We start from the raw sequence: 20325 nt of genomic DNA, 5'->3' as shown, positions 1-20325 counted from the left end.
TCGGAGCTGAGAGACCTCACCTTTTCTGACTCACACACCAAACACACACACACACACACACACACACACACACACACACACAGAAAGGACGAGAAAAGAAAGAGGCTGAGTTTACTCTGCAGGGCATGTGTGAGCTGCACGATAACACTGAGGTGTGTGTGAGGAGAAACCTGAGGAAAAGGCTCCACTATTTAACCGTCATGTCAGAATTGGAGTCTGAGTTTTGGTTTCATATTTTTGTTTCGTCACTTTGCAAAACTTGAGCTCGTTCAGCAAAAACAGAAAACCTGCATCTGCATTTTAAAAGTGAATTATCACAATGAACCAGAGAGAAAATACCTCCTGAAAAAAAAGAGGACAAATATTCATCGATTAAACGAAATAATAATTATTATAAAAATAAAAATGATGATGATGGTAATAATAAATAATTCCCTGATGGTTCCAAAGACCTGTTTCTAGGTCTGTGCGTAAAATATGTTCCACAAGAAAAAGCTTATAGCTGTCGTGTTTCCATAATTTATTAATAGGACTGTTCTGTAGTAAGTCAAATATCTATATAAGTTACAAAGAAATAAAACGTACAAATACCAATGAAACGACAACAAACCGTCAATAGCGTCAAAAACTTTGTACAACAGAGAGCTAAAATCCAAACCTCTTACAGAAATATACAAGCTAGATCTACGGCTTACATTAAATTCTATCATAAATCATCAAGTGTTTGTTTGTGAGGGGGAATCGAACAGCACCCGGTTTTCTGCGGTCCTCCCTGTCCAGCTTCACTTCTTCTCTTTCTGCGGTTTTATGTGATTCTTCTCTTGTCTCAATATAATTTACATAAATAAATCCCAAGACCTTCAACTTCCGCAGTTTCAGGAACATTTCTGTTTTTCTTCCACGTGCGTCACGCGTCTTTTTTCTTTGTTCTTTTCCAAAAGGTGGAAACGCAAGAGGAGCTTCTTTTTCAAATGCGCACATTTACACGGTGAAACTCGAAGTCCTGACGAGGTGTGAACTCTGAGCGGCCGCCTCTTGTCACCACGTCCTGCCGTACAACAGGGCGGAACACTGCAGGGCCGAGCCGTACTCTGAGCCGGGGGAGTTGAGGTGCGACAGGCCGGGCACTTGGCCCTGCAGCGACGGAGGACTGGAGGAGTGCGGAGCCAGGTCCGGAGAGTGGCCCGTGCTTCCCACCTGCTGGCCCTGGTGCTGCCCGAGGCTGGACGTGTTGTTGGACATGATCATGACGTTGCCCCCTTGCTGGTGGTGAGTCTGTGCGGAGGATGTGGGCGTGTGGCCGGTGCCTTGGCACGGCTTACCGTCCTTCACCAGCACCGGCACGGCCACCCTCCGCGGGGACTGCTGCTGCTGCTGCTGCTGGCAGGAGCCCCCGTCCTGCTGCATCTGCTGCTGGGACACTTTGTCTTTGGCCTGCCTCTTCATCTTGTAGCGGTGGTTCTGGAACCAGATTTTCACCTGGGTCGGGGTGAGGTGGATCATGCTCGCCAGGTGCTCCCTCTCCGGCGCCGACAGGTATTTCTGCTGCTTGAAGCGCCGCTCCAGCTCGTACACCTGCGCCTGGGAGAACAGCACTCGCCTCTTTCTCCGCGGGGTGCTGGACAGAGAGCCCATGCCTTTACCCACGTCCGCCAGGGAGCTGAGGCTGCCCATGCTGCCCATGTTCATGCCCGACGACGAACCCATGAAGCGAGAAACTAAGAAGAAAAAGAACACAAATACAATGAAATGACTGATTCAACAAACCTGTGTTTATGAGGAACATAACAGAGAATTCTGGTTTTAAGTTCAGGGAAAGATTTTGATTGATACAATTATACATTTTAATTTCCTAACCCTCAGTCAAACATTAATAATTATAAAGTGCAACACAACAACATTACGCATTTTGACAAACAGCTGAGCAGAAGAAGGAGAAACGATCAGAGGCAGGTGCCTCATCCATAAATGTCAAACACACAATGCGCGTCAAAGTCCAGATTCATAAATACACAAGTGACAAATTATATTAAATAACAAGTGCAGCTAAAGTTCACCAGTGACGGCACATTACTGTTGGTTTAATGCGATGAAAGAGTCGACACAGGTTAATACATTATCTTGAATAAACGCGCAAAGCTTAAAGGGACATTTTATCAGCCACGCTCCTGTAGTGAGACTTTTTTTTTTTTACAGATGTTGTCCTCCATGAATTAAATCAACTTTTGTTGAGCTTTATTTTAGAGTAATTGAATAATAAAAAATATGGAAATCTAGACTAGAGTGATATGGAGAGTCCTCTGCTTTAGCGCGTAAATACGCACGGTTGACAGAAACGCTGCACCATAAGCTAAATTCACCCAAGAGAAGTCGCAACTCAAAGCCGGAGTCAAAGCACAGGTGCGGGATACTCACTGGTAGAGAAGCGCGGGTCTGGGTTGGCTCCGTACCAGCCGGTGGCCGTGGCGCTGCCCCTCATGCCGTCCTGGTACGACGGCAGGTCGCCCATGTTGCCCAGGTTGCCGTTACAGTAGCCCCCCATGGCCGTGTGTGACAGCTGAGAGACACCTGCCGCAGTCATGTGGTAAGCCGCAGACACAGTCCCATTGTGGCCCATGTGGTGCTGCTGCATCGCCGCCTGAGAAACCTGTGGCTGCCGGTAAGAAGTGAGCGGTGCCCCCAAGTTGTTATTCTCCATGCTTAATTTCTTATAGCTCTCCTCGAGGGGACTCAAGATATCGGAAACAGAAAAAGGTGTCGTATGCTTAGGGCTCATCGACATTGTTCTGGGGCTGGAGAGGGAGAAATTAGAAGGCAAGGCAATCTCTCCTTCTCTTTTTTTTCCTCTCTTCTTTTGGCCAAAGCTCCTCTGGTTCCTGTTGTCTCAACGTCGATCCTGGTAGATGAACACGTAGGAGAGCGCCTCAAGTCCGCCTTAATTGGATCGAGTGGGAGCTCGGTGCTGGCTTTGGTTTGTTTTAGCTGGGTGCCAGGTTTAAGGCTACCATCAGAGGCGGGGCATCGGCAACAATACAAAACAGCTCTAGCCTCCTTTCTCCGTGCGTAATTTCACTTCCAAGACATGTGCTCCCCTCGCACTGTAACCACGGCATGAGAGGAACGCTCGGCTGCAGGCGGTGATGTGCGCGCTCCTGCTCCAGCTCCCGCTCCAGCTCCAGCTGCCACATCTGGATTTGGCGACTTGTTGCTGGTCGCTGATAAACGCGCGGCCGCACCTCGAGTTCGCAGTGACCACAATGCACTTTATTAACTGTAGTGATGTTTACGAGAGGCTCTTGATGAAAGGAGGCCTGTATGGACTTGAGAGTTGGAGAACCACTCCTCGGTTGAACTACTGACTTTTAATGGCCATGAGAGGCCTCCAGTGATTGCAGGATTGTTTGTGTTATGCCTTATCGTACTCAGACATGCAAAAGTGCACTTGCGGGGAGGGAAATTGACTGATACTGATAAGTAAATAAATACACATCCGCGTGTTAAGTAGCTGCGTAAATGATTAACAACCCCCCCTAGTTTTTTTTTTCTTTTGATATCATTACCTTAATTCACACGTGTACACACATATACACACACACACACACACACACACACACACACACACACACACACACACACAGAACAAATAAACAAAACAACAGTCTTGAGGAGGAGAGGCTCTCGTGTGAAGGTTAAAGGTGTTGAAGCACGAGCCTCCAGCAGCATCTTACCTTGATGGTATAGCATCATATCTCTTTTCTACAAATGTACGTAGAGGCGTGAGAAGAGAAATATAGCTGGAGAGGAAAATATCACTTTTACTCACAGCCATCAGATTATTTCTACGTCGTTTTAATAAAAATAAAACGTGAAATGAAGGCAATTATTTTAGAGCAAAAAAGTGTTAAAACAATTTCACATTATTGTTGTTGTTGCTGTAGGATATGTTAAATGCAGTCTATATTATTTAAGTGCAAACAGCTTATTTTAATGATCAGTATATTTACATATCAGTGAATATTTCAGGATAAAGCAACATCTTTTGTTCATCCAGTTTGTTGCTCTTCAGTTCCAAAATGGTTATGATGAGTAAGCAGAATCTAACTTACACAATCTGTGGCTGTCAGGGTCAAACCCGAGCGGAAGCCTGATGTAAAGCTGCAGTAAACATATTGAAATAAAGCAGGTGCATGTTGGTGTGGTAAAGGGTCAGTGTGGCAGCAGCAGACAGCAGCAGCTCCTGCAGCAGGAGTCTGTGGCTGCAGGTTGTGTCGTTAAAGATACACAGCGTCTTCTGGTGGCAGGTCCGGTCTGTTGTAACTGTCTTTATATAGTCTATGGTTGTAACACTGTGATCTGTTTTCATCTCTGTTCACTATTAAACTGGGCTCATTGTTTCAGTCCTAACAGAAATAATGTTCAGCAACAAGCTGTCACAGTGAGTGTGTGTGTGTCTGTGTGTGTCTGTGTGTGTGTCTGTGTGTGTGTGTCTGTGTCTGTGTATGTGGTTGTGTGTATTGGGGGTAACATGTGAATTGTGGTTAGTTAAGCTTAGGGATAAGTTAGTTACTGTCCAGAATGAATTGAAGTCAATGCAAAGTCCTGTGGGAACCTGTGTGTGTGTATTCAAGGTAGAAATGTGTTTTGTGTGACAAAGAGCATGACCTAATAATTTCAATAATTACATTTAAGGTAAAGACATGTTTTAAATTTAGTTTTAGGTTAGGGCAGGGTTAGGGTCTATGGTTGAGGTTAGAGTAAAGAAATCAATGTAAGTGTGTGTGTGTGTGTGTGTGTGTGTGTGTGTGTGTGTGTGTGTGTGTGTGTGTGTGTGTGTGTGTGTGTTACATGTTGTCAGCATGATAACCTGATGCGCGCTGCATGTTTCCAGACGCACTGGTCCAATTTAAAGATGCGCGCACACACCACAACAATCCATTTGCTCCAATTGCCTCACAATTATCTCTAATGAAGCCACGTTATCATATAGCCCGAGGTTTTATGTTACAGCTAAAGTGAACCGTCTTGGATCACAGCCGAGGTGCGGGCGTTTCACTCGCAGCCAATTAAAATTACAGCATGTTCCGCGAGGTAAACCTTGCTCATGCCTTCGTTAATTACGGAATTTCGCAAGACATTCTTAATCATCTCAATCAGAACCTTTCCCCTGTTCTGGCACACGGCAATTATGGCCAATTAGTGGTAATTAGTCCAAATGTTCCGGCTAATTCCTCAGAATAATGAGGACACAGTGAAGTGGAGGGTATGGGGCTATCGAGCCTTTTGTTATCGAGGCTGCAGGTTGTTGTTTATGAACTGATTGGTGCATGATATAATCCAGAGAATAAAAATAAGTAGGGCAACGAAGGGAAGTTATTATTCCCTATTAGAAAATAACAGTTTCTCTAGATCAATATAAACATTTCACTGGAATTATTCAGCTGTCTCATTTCGCTCTGACGGTCTGTGACTCTCCTGAGGATTTTCATTAAACTCTCCTGGTTTTGAAGAAGCTGAGAAGAAGGTGGGAAAAAGAAAGAGGAGAACATTGGTCTGATTCACCATCACACACATGAAGTCAGGTGGTGATGATGTCTCTCTGACTTCCCGCAGGACTTGGAGCGAAGTGTCTCTGCAACGCAGCCTTTGAGCGAAGCACTGGTGCATGACGTCACTCTACACGTCACTGCCTCCCTGCGCCCAATCAGCAGCTGCAAAGCGACAAACTCGCAAAGATTCTGAGAATAAAAGCAAAGCGCGCCCCCTGGTGGATGTGCAGCACGTCACCGTCCGCAGAGAACACTCAGGGTTTGGTCATTCCCAAAGTTATACTGGGTCTTATTCCGCCATCTAGTGGACGCGTGGATCACTACCGGCTTTTAATGAAGGAGTTGTTGGTATTTGCTAAAGATGGAAAAGTTGTCAACATGAAATGGAAAAGCTGTAAAAGTAAATTAGAGAAAATGAAGCAGTCAGGGAGCTTAAATCCAAGAAAAACAACTGATGCATCTGTGTAAAATGTGCAATTCCGTCAGATAATTATTCAAACCTTTATTATACAACAGCTGAAGGTTCTAAGAAAACATGTTTAACAGTTTATAGACAGAGGGACATATAGATAACAAACTATGTTCATCTGTTTCCATATAAAGTGATTTTATTTTGCCTTTTTCATTAAATATAATTTTGAATATGATGAAGGATGAGCCCAGGTGTAACCTCCGCTGCACATGGTACAGCTGATGATGTTTATTTTTCTTTAGTTAAGAATTGTACATGTCTACATTACTGATGATGTTTAAGGCATAAAGAACATCTCTAGAAAGCTGGTGAGCATCTTTATGGTTCTCAATGATCATTTACTGAAGAGGCTCCCAACTGTGCATGAGATATTTCTGCTCTACACGATGAGAGATTTTCCCTCTGATAAATCTTTCAATGCTTTAAACTTAAACATCACCAGAAAAGAAAATCCTAATGTAGATGTTGGACTATATTTCCTTTTAAAGGAGTCACAACCAGGTAGAATAAGAAATACATTATTTAGTTTTTCTAATGACACCACTGTCAGATTCAAATAGGTAAATAAATAATAACTTGTTCCGGTGTGGTTCTGTTATATTGAGTGATTTATATTGATCATAGTGAGGAGTTCTCTCAAACAATCAAACACGTCTTTGAACGTTAACTGCAGCACTGAAGAGCTTCACTTAGACACATATCAGTGAGCAGCACGTCTGATTTACACGATCAGTGTTGGTTTAAAATTATGTTTTGTCTCTTTTCACTTCCCATTTTATTCATCTTCAACAAAACATGTTTCTTTATTGTTAAATACAATCTCAATTACCCCAATGCATACACAAGCCATGAAAAGACAAACCACATATGTCCAAACATGCAAGTGTAACACAGCCTGAGTCTAACATATTTAATATTAGGTATATTAAATATATAGATAAATGTCTATGTTTTTCTTTTGAAAGATGACAGATATATTTAAATTTAGACATGTTTCCTTTTTCTTTGAATAACATATCAACACATTTACACAGCGATCATAAAGTTATGTTTTCCATGTGGGCTAGAGATGTAGAAATGAAGCCGGAGGTAAGGAGAGCAGATGAACAGTTGGATGTTGTTGTCTCGGTTGACCAGACGATCACTCTGTCTGAAAATGGTCCAAGACGACCCACGACTGAATCTGTCTGTTTTCAATATGGGGAGACTTTAGTGTTTGAAATGTTTTTTAAAATTTGAAAAGTATAGAATCAGTGTGTCTAAGTCTGGAGGTAAAAGCAAATACACATTAAATGTTCCTCGCATCATCTTGACAAAACTGCTCCTGTGGCCTTATTTACGTCGACCTTATAACTTTGCTAAAAGAGGCCCTGTGGGGCAGAGCAGTGAGTAAAACTATAGGATGGGCTGGCTAATACAAACCCATCCTTTTCCCCTTTCAGTCAATTCTTCAGACCAACTTAAAAAACCAATGGCAACCTCTAAAAGCCTGTCTTTGTCACCCTTAAACCCCAAGATGCTCTAAAACACCATTGTGCAGTTAAACCTCATAAATTTGTCGCAGAGACTGATTAAACATCACGGGAATTGAAACACTAAAGATTTTGTCTAGGTCCCTTTTGGATGGGGGACAATGGTCCATTCACAGGGAGACACACAGACAAAAAGAGTGTTTAAGGGAAGATGCAGCGAGCTGAGGGGTTCGGCCAGTCCCCTCCATATGTGATACAAGGTGGCCCCAGCGAGGGGGACAAAGGGCCAGGTGACAGGGACGATGGGCTGCAGGGTCACAGGACGAGCAAACAACATTATAGGGGGCGTGAAAGCAGAAGACCCCCCTCGTCACTGATGAAATACTGACATGATTTTAAACACTGAAGCATATTCTTCATTATAAAAGATTCAAACCAGACTGTGGAGGCTTCAATGAGGCGACACAGCCACAAGGAAATGGATCAAGTATATGAAGGAATATCCAACAATATGAAAATCTGCACTGTTGGAGTTTTTCTCCACAGTTTGTGGAGATGTGGTTGAACAGGCCTGGGTGCAGTGTAAATGAAAAACATGTAATATATAAAATAAACATCGTTTAAGGCCTTTTTCTTTTTCTCGTCTTGCTCTGCCTATCAAATGAATCCTCCTCCTGAACTTCCCCCAACTCACTTATCTTATAATAAATATTTAAGATGAGTCAGTCTCCTGCCTTTAATTCAGCCTGTTGCACTTTTAAAAATCATTATTTCTTCTGCCCCTCAGAACATAAACTAAGCTCCGGTCTTTGCATTCATCCCACTTGCCTCAGAATAACAAAAGTTAACAGTACAAAAGGGAAAAGCAGCCCATGGGCCCAGACGACTACATGGAGCTATAGTGAGAGATGTTTACTGGCCACCTATTCTTATGCTTAAGCAAATCCAGTCCCTTTAGGAGAAATGTTTGCTCAGCTTTTGGGTGAATAATTAGTTTCCTTTAACATTAGAAAAGCCTCTGAGCCCCTCTGACCTGCTACATATTTTAGATTTTACTGCTTCTATATATTTTTAGACTGAAACGTATGATTTTAAAACAACTGAACAGATTTTAAGCTCAAATTGAGCAGAATCAAGAGCTTCAACACTATTTATAAGAAAAGAAACGACAACAAACAGCTGAATTAATTGAATAAAATGAGGATTTCTGCATTAATTTGCTTTGATTTTTAGGAAATATTGGAAGATTTTTGGGGCTAAACTTGAAAGAAGAAAACACGTTACACTAAAATACAAAATATGTGAGAATTTTATTAATAATTTTGTTCACAAATAGAAACAATTCAAACAGGTGGAAGAAACTTTCTTTAAAGACAACAAATAACATTATTTTTCCTTCAAACATTCAGGCTATAATAATAATAATAATTCCTCTTCTATCAGCGCCTAATGCAGACTACTGTACAACATCTGCCGTCAGCAACAGGTTGTTTCAACAAATATTGTGTTTAAACGGCTTCAGAAACATACAAATACATTATCCCGGCGGATAATTCAAAATACAGGCCACATGCCCCGTGTAGAGAAAATATATGCATTACAAAAATAACTCGCCAAAAATAAAATGTGCAAAATAAGTTTTGTTCTAAAAATCTAAATGTTTAAGTTGCTCGAAAATTTGCTGAACATTCAGAAAACATTTGATGAGATTCTAAATGAGTTTGTGCATGAATTGAAAAAGACGATGGCTTCATTTGAAAGAGTTAAAGGGAACTGAGTCGCTCCAAAAGTCTCTCCAGGCGAATCTGGAGGCCGCCGCGGTGGGAAAGTGCTGGTACCTGGGAGGAAGAGCGAGCGGGGAGGGGTGCTGCAGAGCCGGGTAGGCCAGGGGGAAGGAATGAGGTAAACACCCGGGTTTCTCCGTGTCCAGTAAGCAGGTGTGGAAAGGTTTCCCGTCCCGCACCAGGATCGGGACAACGAGCCTGCGCAGCAGCGGAGGATGCTGCGCCATCTCTGCGTCCTGGAGGAGCTCCGCGCGGCCTCTCTTCATCTTGTAGCGGTGGTTCTGGAACCAGATCTTCACCTGGGTCGGGGTCAGGCTGAGGAGCCGGGCCAGCTGCTCCCTCTCCGGGCCGGACAGGTAGCGCTGCTGGCGGAAGCGTCTCTCCAGCTCCAGGGTCTGGGCCTTGGAGAACAGAACCCGGCGCTTCTTGCTCTTCTTGCTCTTGTCGGGCTCCGAGTCCAGGGACGAGTCGTCCGGCTTGGTGGAGTCCGGGGAGGCCTCGAGGCTGCCTTCATCGGAGGCTGCAGAGATAAACACTGGTTAGTCCACATATAGGAATAACGTGATAATATACATAGAGCTGAAATTACGTATTTCATTTTCTGTCTATATCATCATCTATCTATCCATCCATCAATTTATCTGTCCAACTAAACATATACAGGTTAGTCCACATTTCTATAGATAGAAATAATTGGATAATGCATAACATATACACACTGAACTCTATCTATCGACAACCATACATCCATTTATCTTCCTCTATCCATTCATCAATCTAGATATCTCTGTCCTATAGCATCCATCTTTCTATCCATCTATCTATCTATACATCTCTCATCTTTCTATCCATAAATCTCTCATCTATCTATCTATACATTTATCTATCTATCTATCTATCTCTATCCATCAATCCAAAATATTTTCTGAAGAACAATCTTCTAAAATCCACTCTCCTAATAAATTATTATTATAAATGTCATAATGTCACATGAAGCGTATTATAAAATAAGATACTGGATATGGTGGATTAATCAAACCCAGCATCCCCATTGTAATGGCTTCAAATGTGCACTTACACATGCAGGGGCTCCGGTCGCAGTCCATCCAGGAGGAGTAGGGCGAGCTGGAGGAGCAGGAGGAGTAGCCGGGAACTGTATCCTGCTCGGGCAGATCCAGGATGCTCCTCACGGAAAAACTGAACTTGGTCGGTGCAGCCATATCGCGTCCTCGCGGCCCAGGGGGTGTCAGTTCGTTTTTTTTGTAGAAATAAACAAGCACTCACAGTAAGCCTGTCCAGGGAGGATGCTCGCTCTCCTCTCCACTTTACGCACTGTCCAAACACCAGTGTTTGTGTGTGTGTGTGTGTGTGTGTGCGCGCACTGGGCTCAGTGTTTACACAAACAGCTCTTCATAAGCTGCAAACACAAGGCTGCGCGCTTTTAAAGCCTCCTCCTCCGCTGGGTACCTGAAAGGCTGGAGTGCTGTCACCCAATGACGGTAGGTGTGGAGGCTGCGAGTGAGAAAAAAACCCCTCTCAACAATGAGCGAAGGAAACACTCGTCATCATTACAGATTCGCCTCGTATCGTCAAACTGGGGAAACAGATAATGGTGATTGTTGGAGCTGAATCACGTCTTGGGTGGCAACTGACAACAGAGGCCGTCCCATCATCACCCCTCTCCCCCCAACCCATCCTCCTCTCCTCCCTCACTGCCTCCCTCCTCTCATCCAGAACAACGTGTCCAGCATTTGCATACAAAGTGAGCAATTAGCCTGAGAGTTGGTTTAACTAATACGTCCATTAGAGGCGTATTAATTACAGGCGTGAGAAATCTCCACTTTTATGGATGCTGATGGATTCTCCAGCATGTGGCCTCTGGTTTTTTGATTTTCAACAGGAAAAATCCTCCATTTTCTCAACTTTTTTCTGGAAGATTTAAGATTTTATTTCTCTCAGGATCTTTTTAAATGTTAAAGTTGATAGTTTTAGTGCAATAATGAACAATAATAAAACAATTAAATTTCCTGACACCTGCAACTGTACTTTATAGCAGTGTTTGAAATATTTACTGTTAAACACCAGCTAACATGTGGCATGAAGGTGTATTTCTGTCATTGAATGACACAGAGTTATTGTTCTGTTATAGGATTTCTTGTCATTATATCTGATAAGAATTGAATTAAAGTCAGTTTCCTCTTTCTTTTTCTTTTTGCATGTTTAGAGTTTCAATGTCCTCAATAATGTTTTGTGTAGAATTTGACACTGAGGCTTTTGGCTGATGCTTGAAAACATTCACTCATGTTTACAACTACACCTGATGATGTTTTATCAAAGTTTAATAAATGGTCAAAAATAGGACAAAATAAATGGTTTAAAGTAAAATATTGCAAAAGTAAATTAACTGTACAATAAAGACTTTTTATGTCCAACTTGAAGTTTCGAACAAGTTTCTGACAAATTGAAGCAATGACTGATCTTTGCTGACAGGATTTTATTCATTGATAATCAAGATGAATTGTCTATAATTAATCTTACTTTACGCACAGAACCTAAAGGAAGCGCTGTGGCTCAGAAATGCGCGACTCTCTGCGTATTTTAACGTAATTTGATAGTGAAACAAATGGATTCCTTCATGGAGAAAACAGCTGATCTCCCTCCACTCAAACTGACGCCCACAGGCTGATATCTTGGCTCCTTTATTTGTCCATCCAGACATATAAGACGCATTAAATGCAAAGCGTGAATCCAGCTTTATGTGGGGGCTGCTGCTGTTTTTAACTCGTATTTGATATTGATATTAGGCCCTTATCCACTTCAGCGCGGTGCATGAGGCCGGGAACGGAGAGTGGTGGTGGAACATGCCTCCCCAGTCGTCCTGGGTGGTCGGACGAGAGGGAACACAAATACATGCCAACCAGAGGAGGGGAACAAAAGGGGAAAATGTAGCCCCGCGTCCGAGACCCGTTGGAAGCATTTGTTCCAGTCAAGATTTTGCATTTGTTCAGTCCCGCAATAATGCCTGATTGACGCCCAGGCACAATGTCCTTTAACTTTGCAGGATAAATCCGAGCTTGTTCCGTGTTGTCATGGTTTTGAATGGAGCTGAATGGGATCTGGGACACTATCTACTGCTCTGCGTCTCCTGCCGCCAAGTCCATAGTCCGGGGCAATATTACACGTGTGATTAAGGACGTATTAAATTCCTTTTAAATTCCTCTTTAGATTTTCAGAGCTCAGCAAAAGTCAGTGACCCTGAATTATCCTAAATGAGCCTTTAACGCTTGGTTTTTTTTTCCCCATTTCAAAACTTTTACGCACATTACGCACACGTTTCCTCTGAAAACAAACAAAACCCAGCAACTTTTATGATGATATGTGTTATCACCAAAACCTGAATGAACCATACCCTCATTCAGGCTCCATTTCTGTGTACACACCGGCCTCCAGTGGTGGACAAACACCAGCGGATTACAGTAGCGCAGGTTTGCTGAGTGGATAGTTTACAGAGGGCACTCGATTGGAGAGCAAAAACACGCACAAGCAAAGAGAAGTCATGTCCAAAGAGCGGGAATTTTCTCTGTCCACAATGACCCAGCAGCCCCTTAATCTATTTAACACCCATAGGCTTCAGCCAGAGAGGGTCCTCTGCAGCCCCAAGAGCTCTCCACTGCCAAATATTTACTCTGTTGTTCAGCTCTCCATCTCCAATCCCTCCTCAGCCAAACCCTGATTTCTCTCACACAGTTCTGGAATCAGCAGTTTACACAGACAGTTTTAGCATTTTGAACCAGAGCAACAAGGGAAGTCTGAATAAAACTTTGCAGACATGAGTTCAAAACAACTGAAACACAGAGTGTGATTCACTCAGATGTTAAAATTTCAGGTTTTAAATTCTTTCTCAACTCAGAAATGTGTTTTGGTTATTGTTTGACCCGATGATGGGAAACCGATTTCACTTTCATCTGCTGAAGAGACAGTTTTCTTTCTTTCATTGTGCATATGAGTAACATTTTTGACATTTGGAAGCCGACTCTCTTCCAGTAAACGCTATTTCAACAAAAGTGAAATGGAAAACCAAAACCTCTGCTCATTCAAATGCTCTTAATTCTTCACTGAGCATGAATAGAGTAGATGATTTGGAGTATTTTTGATGTGTCTAACAGCTCTAATAGGATTCTTTACAAGAGACATGAATGCACGATGAGGCCCCTCCCTACATTTCTGTATTGTTGTGAACATTTTCAAACACTTTCAAAGTTCACACTTTGTTTATGAGTTTCCATCAAACATTTCAAGTCTCAAGCCAAACTTGAGTTAAACGATGAAGTCGGCTGAGTAACAGGAAACCTTTGGTGACGAATGCACGACTGTAAAATTGGTGGCGTGTCCCTTTAGCTGTTGATATCAGTGTTAGTACATCCACCATATTACCACTGTACCATCTGCTGACATCATCACGTGCCCTCCAGCTCTGAACTGGACACGTCGGCTCACACTGCGACTCTACATCAAAACCAGAGCAGAGATAAACCCCGAGATGTTTATCTGACTCCAGTCTGATTGTTCGTCACCTTTACAGCCACAATGAGGCCTCTGTTACTCCACAGCACAGCGTGATGGCTTTAGTGTAGCATCACGCTCCAGCAGCTGCACCTGCCGCCGTCCTCTCTCCTCTCTCCTCTCCCCCTGTCCTGTAAATACCATTAGCATTTTGGAGAGGGGCTGCAGGGGATAATTACTTGGCCGCCACATCACTCTCTGTAGTAAACTGAGGTCTTGTGAGGCAGCTTGACCAAGCAGCAGCTGTGTGTGTGTGTGTGTGTGTGTGTGTGTGTGTGTGTGTGTGTGTGTGTGTGTGTGTGTGTCCACAAGTCAGGTTTGTTTGTTTGATGCTTTAAGACACAAAGCCAGTGTGTACCAATGGGATTTTCACAAGAGAAGACACAAAACACAGGAAAGAGAGACAGATCCTGGAGCATCGACATGAGCATTATGATAATCGAGTGTGTTTTTTGAAATTGAAATCAAGAGAAACCACGTGTGGAGCGACTTGTTACACACAGACAGTTAATACCATTGGTTTTAAAGAGAAGCTTAAAACATGAAGTCAATTTCGTTTTTTGAAGAAGCAACAAAAGCATGATTATACTTCTTGATCTGCATTTTCCATCAGGTTTTAGGTTCATTTAAAACTTTGATTTCGTATTTTAGAGAAAAATCAAGTATCAAATGAAGTACTATCAAATGTATGTTGAAGTGACAAATGTACTTAGAATGTTCCTTGTAAACTCTGTGCTTGTAGTGTGACGTATTATTGATTATTTGTATATTTTTCATTAATTCATTCATATAAGTGGTAGTTAAAATTTCAAACTTGAGTCTGTTCCCTCTGAGGCCGCAGATTAAAACGCAGACAGGAAACATCAAGTATCACTTACTTTACTGCTGAGTTGTTTCCACAGCTGCCATCACCACAGTCTCTGCTCACACCAGATCAAGAACCTCTGGAGTTGATATCAGCTCTGTGTGGAAGCAACAAAACAATTTAACGTTTGAACATTCTCATAACTGCTCATCTTAAATTATATTTATTATTCACACATTTCCATATTGTTCAAAATAGATTATTATTTATATGAGGACATATTTATGAAAGTGGTCTTTTTCAAACCAGACTTTAGTAAAACATATTTAACTTGTGGATTCAGGTAACGATGTAGTAACTGTACTCGTTGTGGTGTAACGTCTGTTCCAGTTAAAGCTGTGAACTAAGAAACTGTGAATCCACTTACACGCATGAAAACAGACAATAAGACACAGAGGATACGAAAATGTGAAATAAATAAAACTGAATCAGACTGAATTAAACTCACATTCAAAGAGAGTTTGTGTTCTCCATCTTTTTCAATCATGTTCCAGATTTAGTTTTTCATGACAAACCCTGTGGAAACAAAGGGAATAGATTTTTAGTCACAGTGTAAAAACACTAAGTGTTTGATGAAAGACGTAAAGGACGTAACTCTCATCTGTTGCAAACACTTTGTGAGAATAAAACATTTGACTTCTGTGTTCAATCAACATTTTAAACTGCTGCTGCTGCTGCACTCACATGTTTGATACGTGGTTGCCCTCTAGAGGACACACCGTGGAACTGACAGGTCTGCTTCAACCCTTGAATTCAAACCTCACACTGGATGAAGCTCGGTTCACCTCGGTCTCTATGTGGAAAACACAGAAGCTTGTTCCTCAGACGTGGTGGTTGTGTTGCTCTTCACTCTCAGCTGCCTGATGTGGTGATGTAGAGACACATTCAACCTGCACATGGACAGAGGATCAGTCACCTACAGGCATTTTTAAATATTGGATCAATCATCCAGTTGATACAGACTTTTCATTTTTGATTGATGAAGAAGAAGAAGGGTGACTGAGAGAATGAGCCACACACACATACAAACATTGTCGGTGTTTAGATTCTTCAGCTCTTTATCAATCAGAGAGTCGTGTCATCGGTCCTGAGCCCAAACACAACCAGAGGCTTTAAAACCCATCAGTCATGGACCAGCTCATCAATTACAGAACAAATCAGCAAAGGACATATTGTGACATTAGATTTAACCCACTTACTGAATGAATGCTTCCACAAAGAAAAATACCAAGTCATCTAAACGTCCATTAGATGGCGCCACTGTACTGAATAACCAGGTAGTGTGTTGGCAGAATATCATCAGTGACCCTCTGGAGACACTGAGACCAACACGGACACACAGAGGGACACTCCAGTGTTATTTCTATACCAGGGAACAACCTGAGAATGTTCCACCTCAGTGTCCAGTTGTCTGTTGCTCAACAGCGCCCCCTGCAGTGTCACCAGCTCACGCAACTGTCATTGAATTGTGTAAAAAAAAAAAAAAAAGCATTAGTCTAAGGATGCGTCACCAGAACTGCACGTGGCCTGGATTCAGGAGGCCTCAGTGCAGGTTTACTGTCATCCTATGAAATATTCACTCATCCATTAGGCAGAGAAAATACATTTAAACAATCTTCAACAGCAGAATGTAAAGAAAGTTGTTCTAGTTTCTATCATTCCCACGTTTGATTCGTTTATTCTTCAGGCATCAGGCTCATAATCGAATAGCATCAGTTCTGTGTCACTGCTCCACACTGACACACATGTGCCTCTGCTCGGCCTCTGTTTGTTTATGAGGACACTGAACACTGGGTTCACTCGGTAATCTAATAACACTGTGTAAAACACTGGTGAAGCCGGGCCTGACTAATTACAGGAATGTCTCTGGATCTTAATGCATGAGGAAATTTAATATAAGTCCTGCTCAGGTATGACTCAACCATTCCTCGGGTCTATATGGCGCATATAACGCGGCGGTGTGGTCTGCATCAACACCCCATTTGCACGTTGCTGCACAAAGGAAACGCTGCGTAAAAGCGCAGAAAGGTTGAACTCTGAGGGTTTTTCCTCCGCTGTCCTTGGTGCGGGACAAAGAAAGGTCCAAATTAGGGCGGAATGAAATATTTAATACTAATGGATGCCAGGTGCCAGACGCACAGATGTCAAAGTGATGTATGCGTAAAAGTGTCGTAAATATTGTTTCTTTTTGTCGCACTCGGCTGAACTCCAGGCCAGGCCTCTGAAACACGACTACACACATCTTTAACCCGCGCTCGTCCTCATTAAGGCCGCGCTAAAGTTACCTCGCCTCATAACCCGGGAGAAGTGCTAACCTGCGCACAGGCTTTAATGGTGTCGCTCGGGACGCAGAGGTTGGAGTCACCAGGTTAAAGAGATGTCACCCTCCAGCTCCTCACATGAAAGCTCCACACAGTCTTATCTTAGAATCACAGATTCAGACACACACACTCACGCTCACACAGACACACACAGACACTCACGCTCACACAGACACAGACACTCAGACACACAGACACACACAGACACACAGGGGACAGTTAGTGGTGGCTTGGATTTCACCGCTCTGCTGCTTCCTCTTTGTTCAGTAACCGGATCAGTCAGCGCGTCTCTGGCTGAGCTCAGTGTCATGTGTTCTGAAGTTCTGCAATGATAGTTAACGAAAACAACCAATACACAGAATAATAATAATAATAATAATAATAATAATAATAATAATAATAATTACAACAACAACAATATTTTAAAAAAAATTCTCTCGAAGACTTCTCAATAAGTACAGATCACATTATTTTCCCAAGATGATTTCTCTCTTTCTTCTTGTGCAGCGGGGGACGAAGAACTTACATCTTGTACTTTAGTGTGAGTAACACTTCTGCAGTGTAGAAATACTCTGTTACCAGTACAAGTAGTAAAAGTAAAAGTGTATAAGAGTATAAATAAAACCCTGGAAGTGGTTCTTCGTGTTGAATGGCCCATTTCAGAATAATGTAAAAGTACAGGATTGTAACTATTAAGGTTTTTATCACATAATAATTACTCAGTATATTAATGATTCTTAACTGCTCAGTAGTTTCTAAATCATCCGGATCAATCAAATCTTATTTTGATCTATATAATAAAACATTGTAATGTATTTGTTGATTATTATTTTTATCAATTACCTGAATCTGTAACTAACCAGAGTTATGATATAAATGTAGTCAAATATTTTTAATGATTGAAACTCTGCTTTTAAATCGTAAGATGATGTATTTTAAATTTGATCCACGTGATGTTGTAACTGATTCTTTGTTGAGGGATTTCGTTTATTTCTTTGCCCGTCAGCTTCTCATCCAAACCTCCTGCGGCCCTGTGGAGATTAATCTCTTTTATCAGATTATAATCTCTAGAATAAATATTTCTAACGCCACAAATTATTGAATTAAAGCCTTAATGGAGCGCTGTTCTATTATCAAAGGCAGAATTCACTCCCATCACCAACGTTATTCTGTAAGGTTTTACTCTAAATACTAAATATGAATTTCAGTTTTTACGATTTCATGCTCGCACGATATTTCATGATGAAGAATCAGTATTCAACATATTGATGACCTCTCACATCTCGAGGACATTTGAATATGTAGGAACCAGAGAGAGAATACAGATGTGTACAGACATACAGATGTTCCTGTGTATTATTAACTGTAGGAATAAGAAGATAAACTCTGAATAAATAAAGATATAATTGATTTACCAATGATTTTTGATTCGTTTCACAGGAGGTGGTGCAGCCAGACCTCGTATTTTAATCATATTGTGGATGACAGTGAACTCTGGTTGACGTCTGTCAAGACAAATATTGAACTAAAATAATATTCAGACTCTTCTTTCGATCTGACTTCATCGAAATCCTGCTGCACTCTTCGTCTTTGTTCGTTCACCACGACGAGTGGCCTGTTTTCCTTCTTCCATTGTGAGAAAGTGTCGAGCAGAAAAAAAGGTCCTCGTGTCTCCACTTGTTGAACAAGTGCTTATTAAAAACTAAAGGTGGTTAAGTGACTCTGCTGCAGGAGATATTTGATGTGGGAGTGTCTGTGTCATCGCAGTTTGCAGTCGTCTCTGAACCGACAGGTAAACAGACTCAGGTGGATCACGCGCTCTTATCCTGGCACAGCATCGTCCTCTGCGCAAATCTCTGCGGTGCGACGGAGAAATGCAGTTGGAGCCGCTACGTGATTTATTAAGGAGGGTGTTTGTCATTCTGACAAGACCAGACAGTTTTCTGCACAACGACTGAACACCGTGTCTTCATTTTCCAAAAGTGAAACCCTTCACAGCGGAGGAGGATGGTGCTAACGTGTGGGCGAACTGTATGACCTGGGAAACAGGGCTGTGCTGCACCTACATTAATTATATAAAGATTTAAAAAATAATTTCAGTCGATAGAGATCGTTATCAAGATAAATGTCAGATTATTAAATCTGAATTTTGCTCCAGGGGTTTGATTTTAAACTCTCGATAAAAGCTAAACAGTTTACAGATCTGAGGTCGACAGATTATGTGTTTAACCTCCTCATTGTGCTGCATTAACAATATATATTATATTATCTTATATATATATACGACCTTCGTTATATTGCTATTGATGGAAATTACATCGTGTGACAGAATCACTGTCTTCCTCTGTCAAACACAAGCAGCTCCAGTCCTGCTGCACAGTTTCTACATTGTAAGAATTTTCAAAAATGTAAAATTACACAACCCAGATCTTAATCACTACCTTGCACATTGCATATATATTATTATTTCTACTTTTATTGTATAAAATATTTCTATAATTATTCTTGCTACATTTTCACATGCGCTGCTTCTGTACCTCGGTGTATGGACTGTGAATTTCCTCCAATACATCAAACAGCACAACTTATCTAATCAAAGCAGAGGGAAACAGATTTGAATGAAGCACGATTTGCATAGTTTGATTTTTTGGTTGACCTTTTAAATGTGTCTCGGTTTGAACTTGACCTTAATGGAACAAAGACAGAAAACTATCAGTCGCACACGAATAGATTTGTCCCACACACTCTCCTCCCTCCATCTCGAGTCGTTATTAAATGTCTCACCGTGAAAACAATTATGGTAAAGCTGTGATATAAACAGATACAAGTGCAAACTAACTTCCACAGAGCAGAGACTCGGTTTATTCAGCTTCACTCTTCAGGTTGTGTTTGGCGCACTGAAGATTACAGGAACAAATCTGCAAACAAGAGCAAAAAAACAAGAGTTAATGGGAAAATACGAAACGAAATATTATGATTGCATTCTTCCAAATCATTGGATTAATCGCACAAACATTTTAATCCCATAATATCACGTTTCATTATCTTACAACCAGACGAGACTTGACTTGAATTATCTGAGCACGTTTATAAAATATAATGGAGTTTTATGAAGAGGAGAAATATGACAAAGTGGCTCTTCAGAGGCTGCAGGACACGAGTGTGTCAGAATGATCAGTTGCTTAACGTCCCTCAGGCATTAAATCATCGAGGCACAGAGTTTGTCTGCTTTGCATTTTTTTTCTGCACGGAATCCGTAAAAGCGTCAGACGCACAGAGGAGCAGAGAATTCAGTCACGCAT

At 41.8% G+C, this 20325-nt stretch overlaps 2 protein-coding genes and 1 long non-coding RNA gene across 3 annotated transcripts in view; all 3 read right to left on the bottom strand.

Moving 5' to 3' along the window:
* Positions 1-20325, bottom strand: part of LOC138412347 (uncharacterized) — a 40013-nt gene that overhangs the window by 16945 nt on the left and 2743 nt on the right. The window contains exons 2-5 of the long non-coding RNA XR_011244780.1: positions 17018-19941; positions 15387-15592; positions 15151-15218; positions 14716-14799 (exon numbers count right to left, since the gene is read on the bottom strand). This is a non-coding gene — a long non-coding RNA (uncharacterized lncRNA). The remainder of the gene's footprint in view (positions 1-14715; positions 14800-15150; positions 15219-15386; positions 15593-17017; positions 19942-20325) is intronic.
* Positions 511-3289, bottom strand: nkx2.1 (NK2 homeobox 1). Its single transcript, XM_020097967.2, has 2 exons — positions 2416-3289; positions 511-1718 (listed from the first exon to the last, which is right to left on the bottom strand). The coding sequence occupies exons 1-2, from the start codon at positions 2780-2782 to the stop codon at positions 1039-1041; spliced, it is 1047 nt and encodes a 348-aa protein (XP_019953526.1). The 5' UTR covers positions 2783-3289; the 3' UTR covers positions 511-1038.
* On the bottom strand, positions 8782-13274 carry nkx2.9 (NK2 transcription factor related, locus 9 (Drosophila)). The gene is made up of 2 exons (XM_020097976.2): positions 10353-13274; positions 8782-9794 (listed from the first exon to the last, which is right to left on the bottom strand). Exons 1-2 carry the CDS (start codon positions 10492-10494, stop codon positions 9241-9243), a joined length of 696 nt encoding a protein of 231 aa, XP_019953535.1. The 5' UTR covers positions 10495-13274; the 3' UTR covers positions 8782-9240.

This window comes from Paralichthys olivaceus, chromosome 12 (genome assembly GCF_024713975.1).
Source record: "Paralichthys olivaceus isolate ysfri-2021 chromosome 12, ASM2471397v2, whole genome shotgun sequence".
Classification (NCBI taxonomy): Eukaryota; Metazoa; Chordata; class Actinopteri; order Pleuronectiformes; family Paralichthyidae; genus Paralichthys; species Paralichthys olivaceus.
This window is presented reverse-complemented; position numbering and strand designations above follow the sequence as displayed.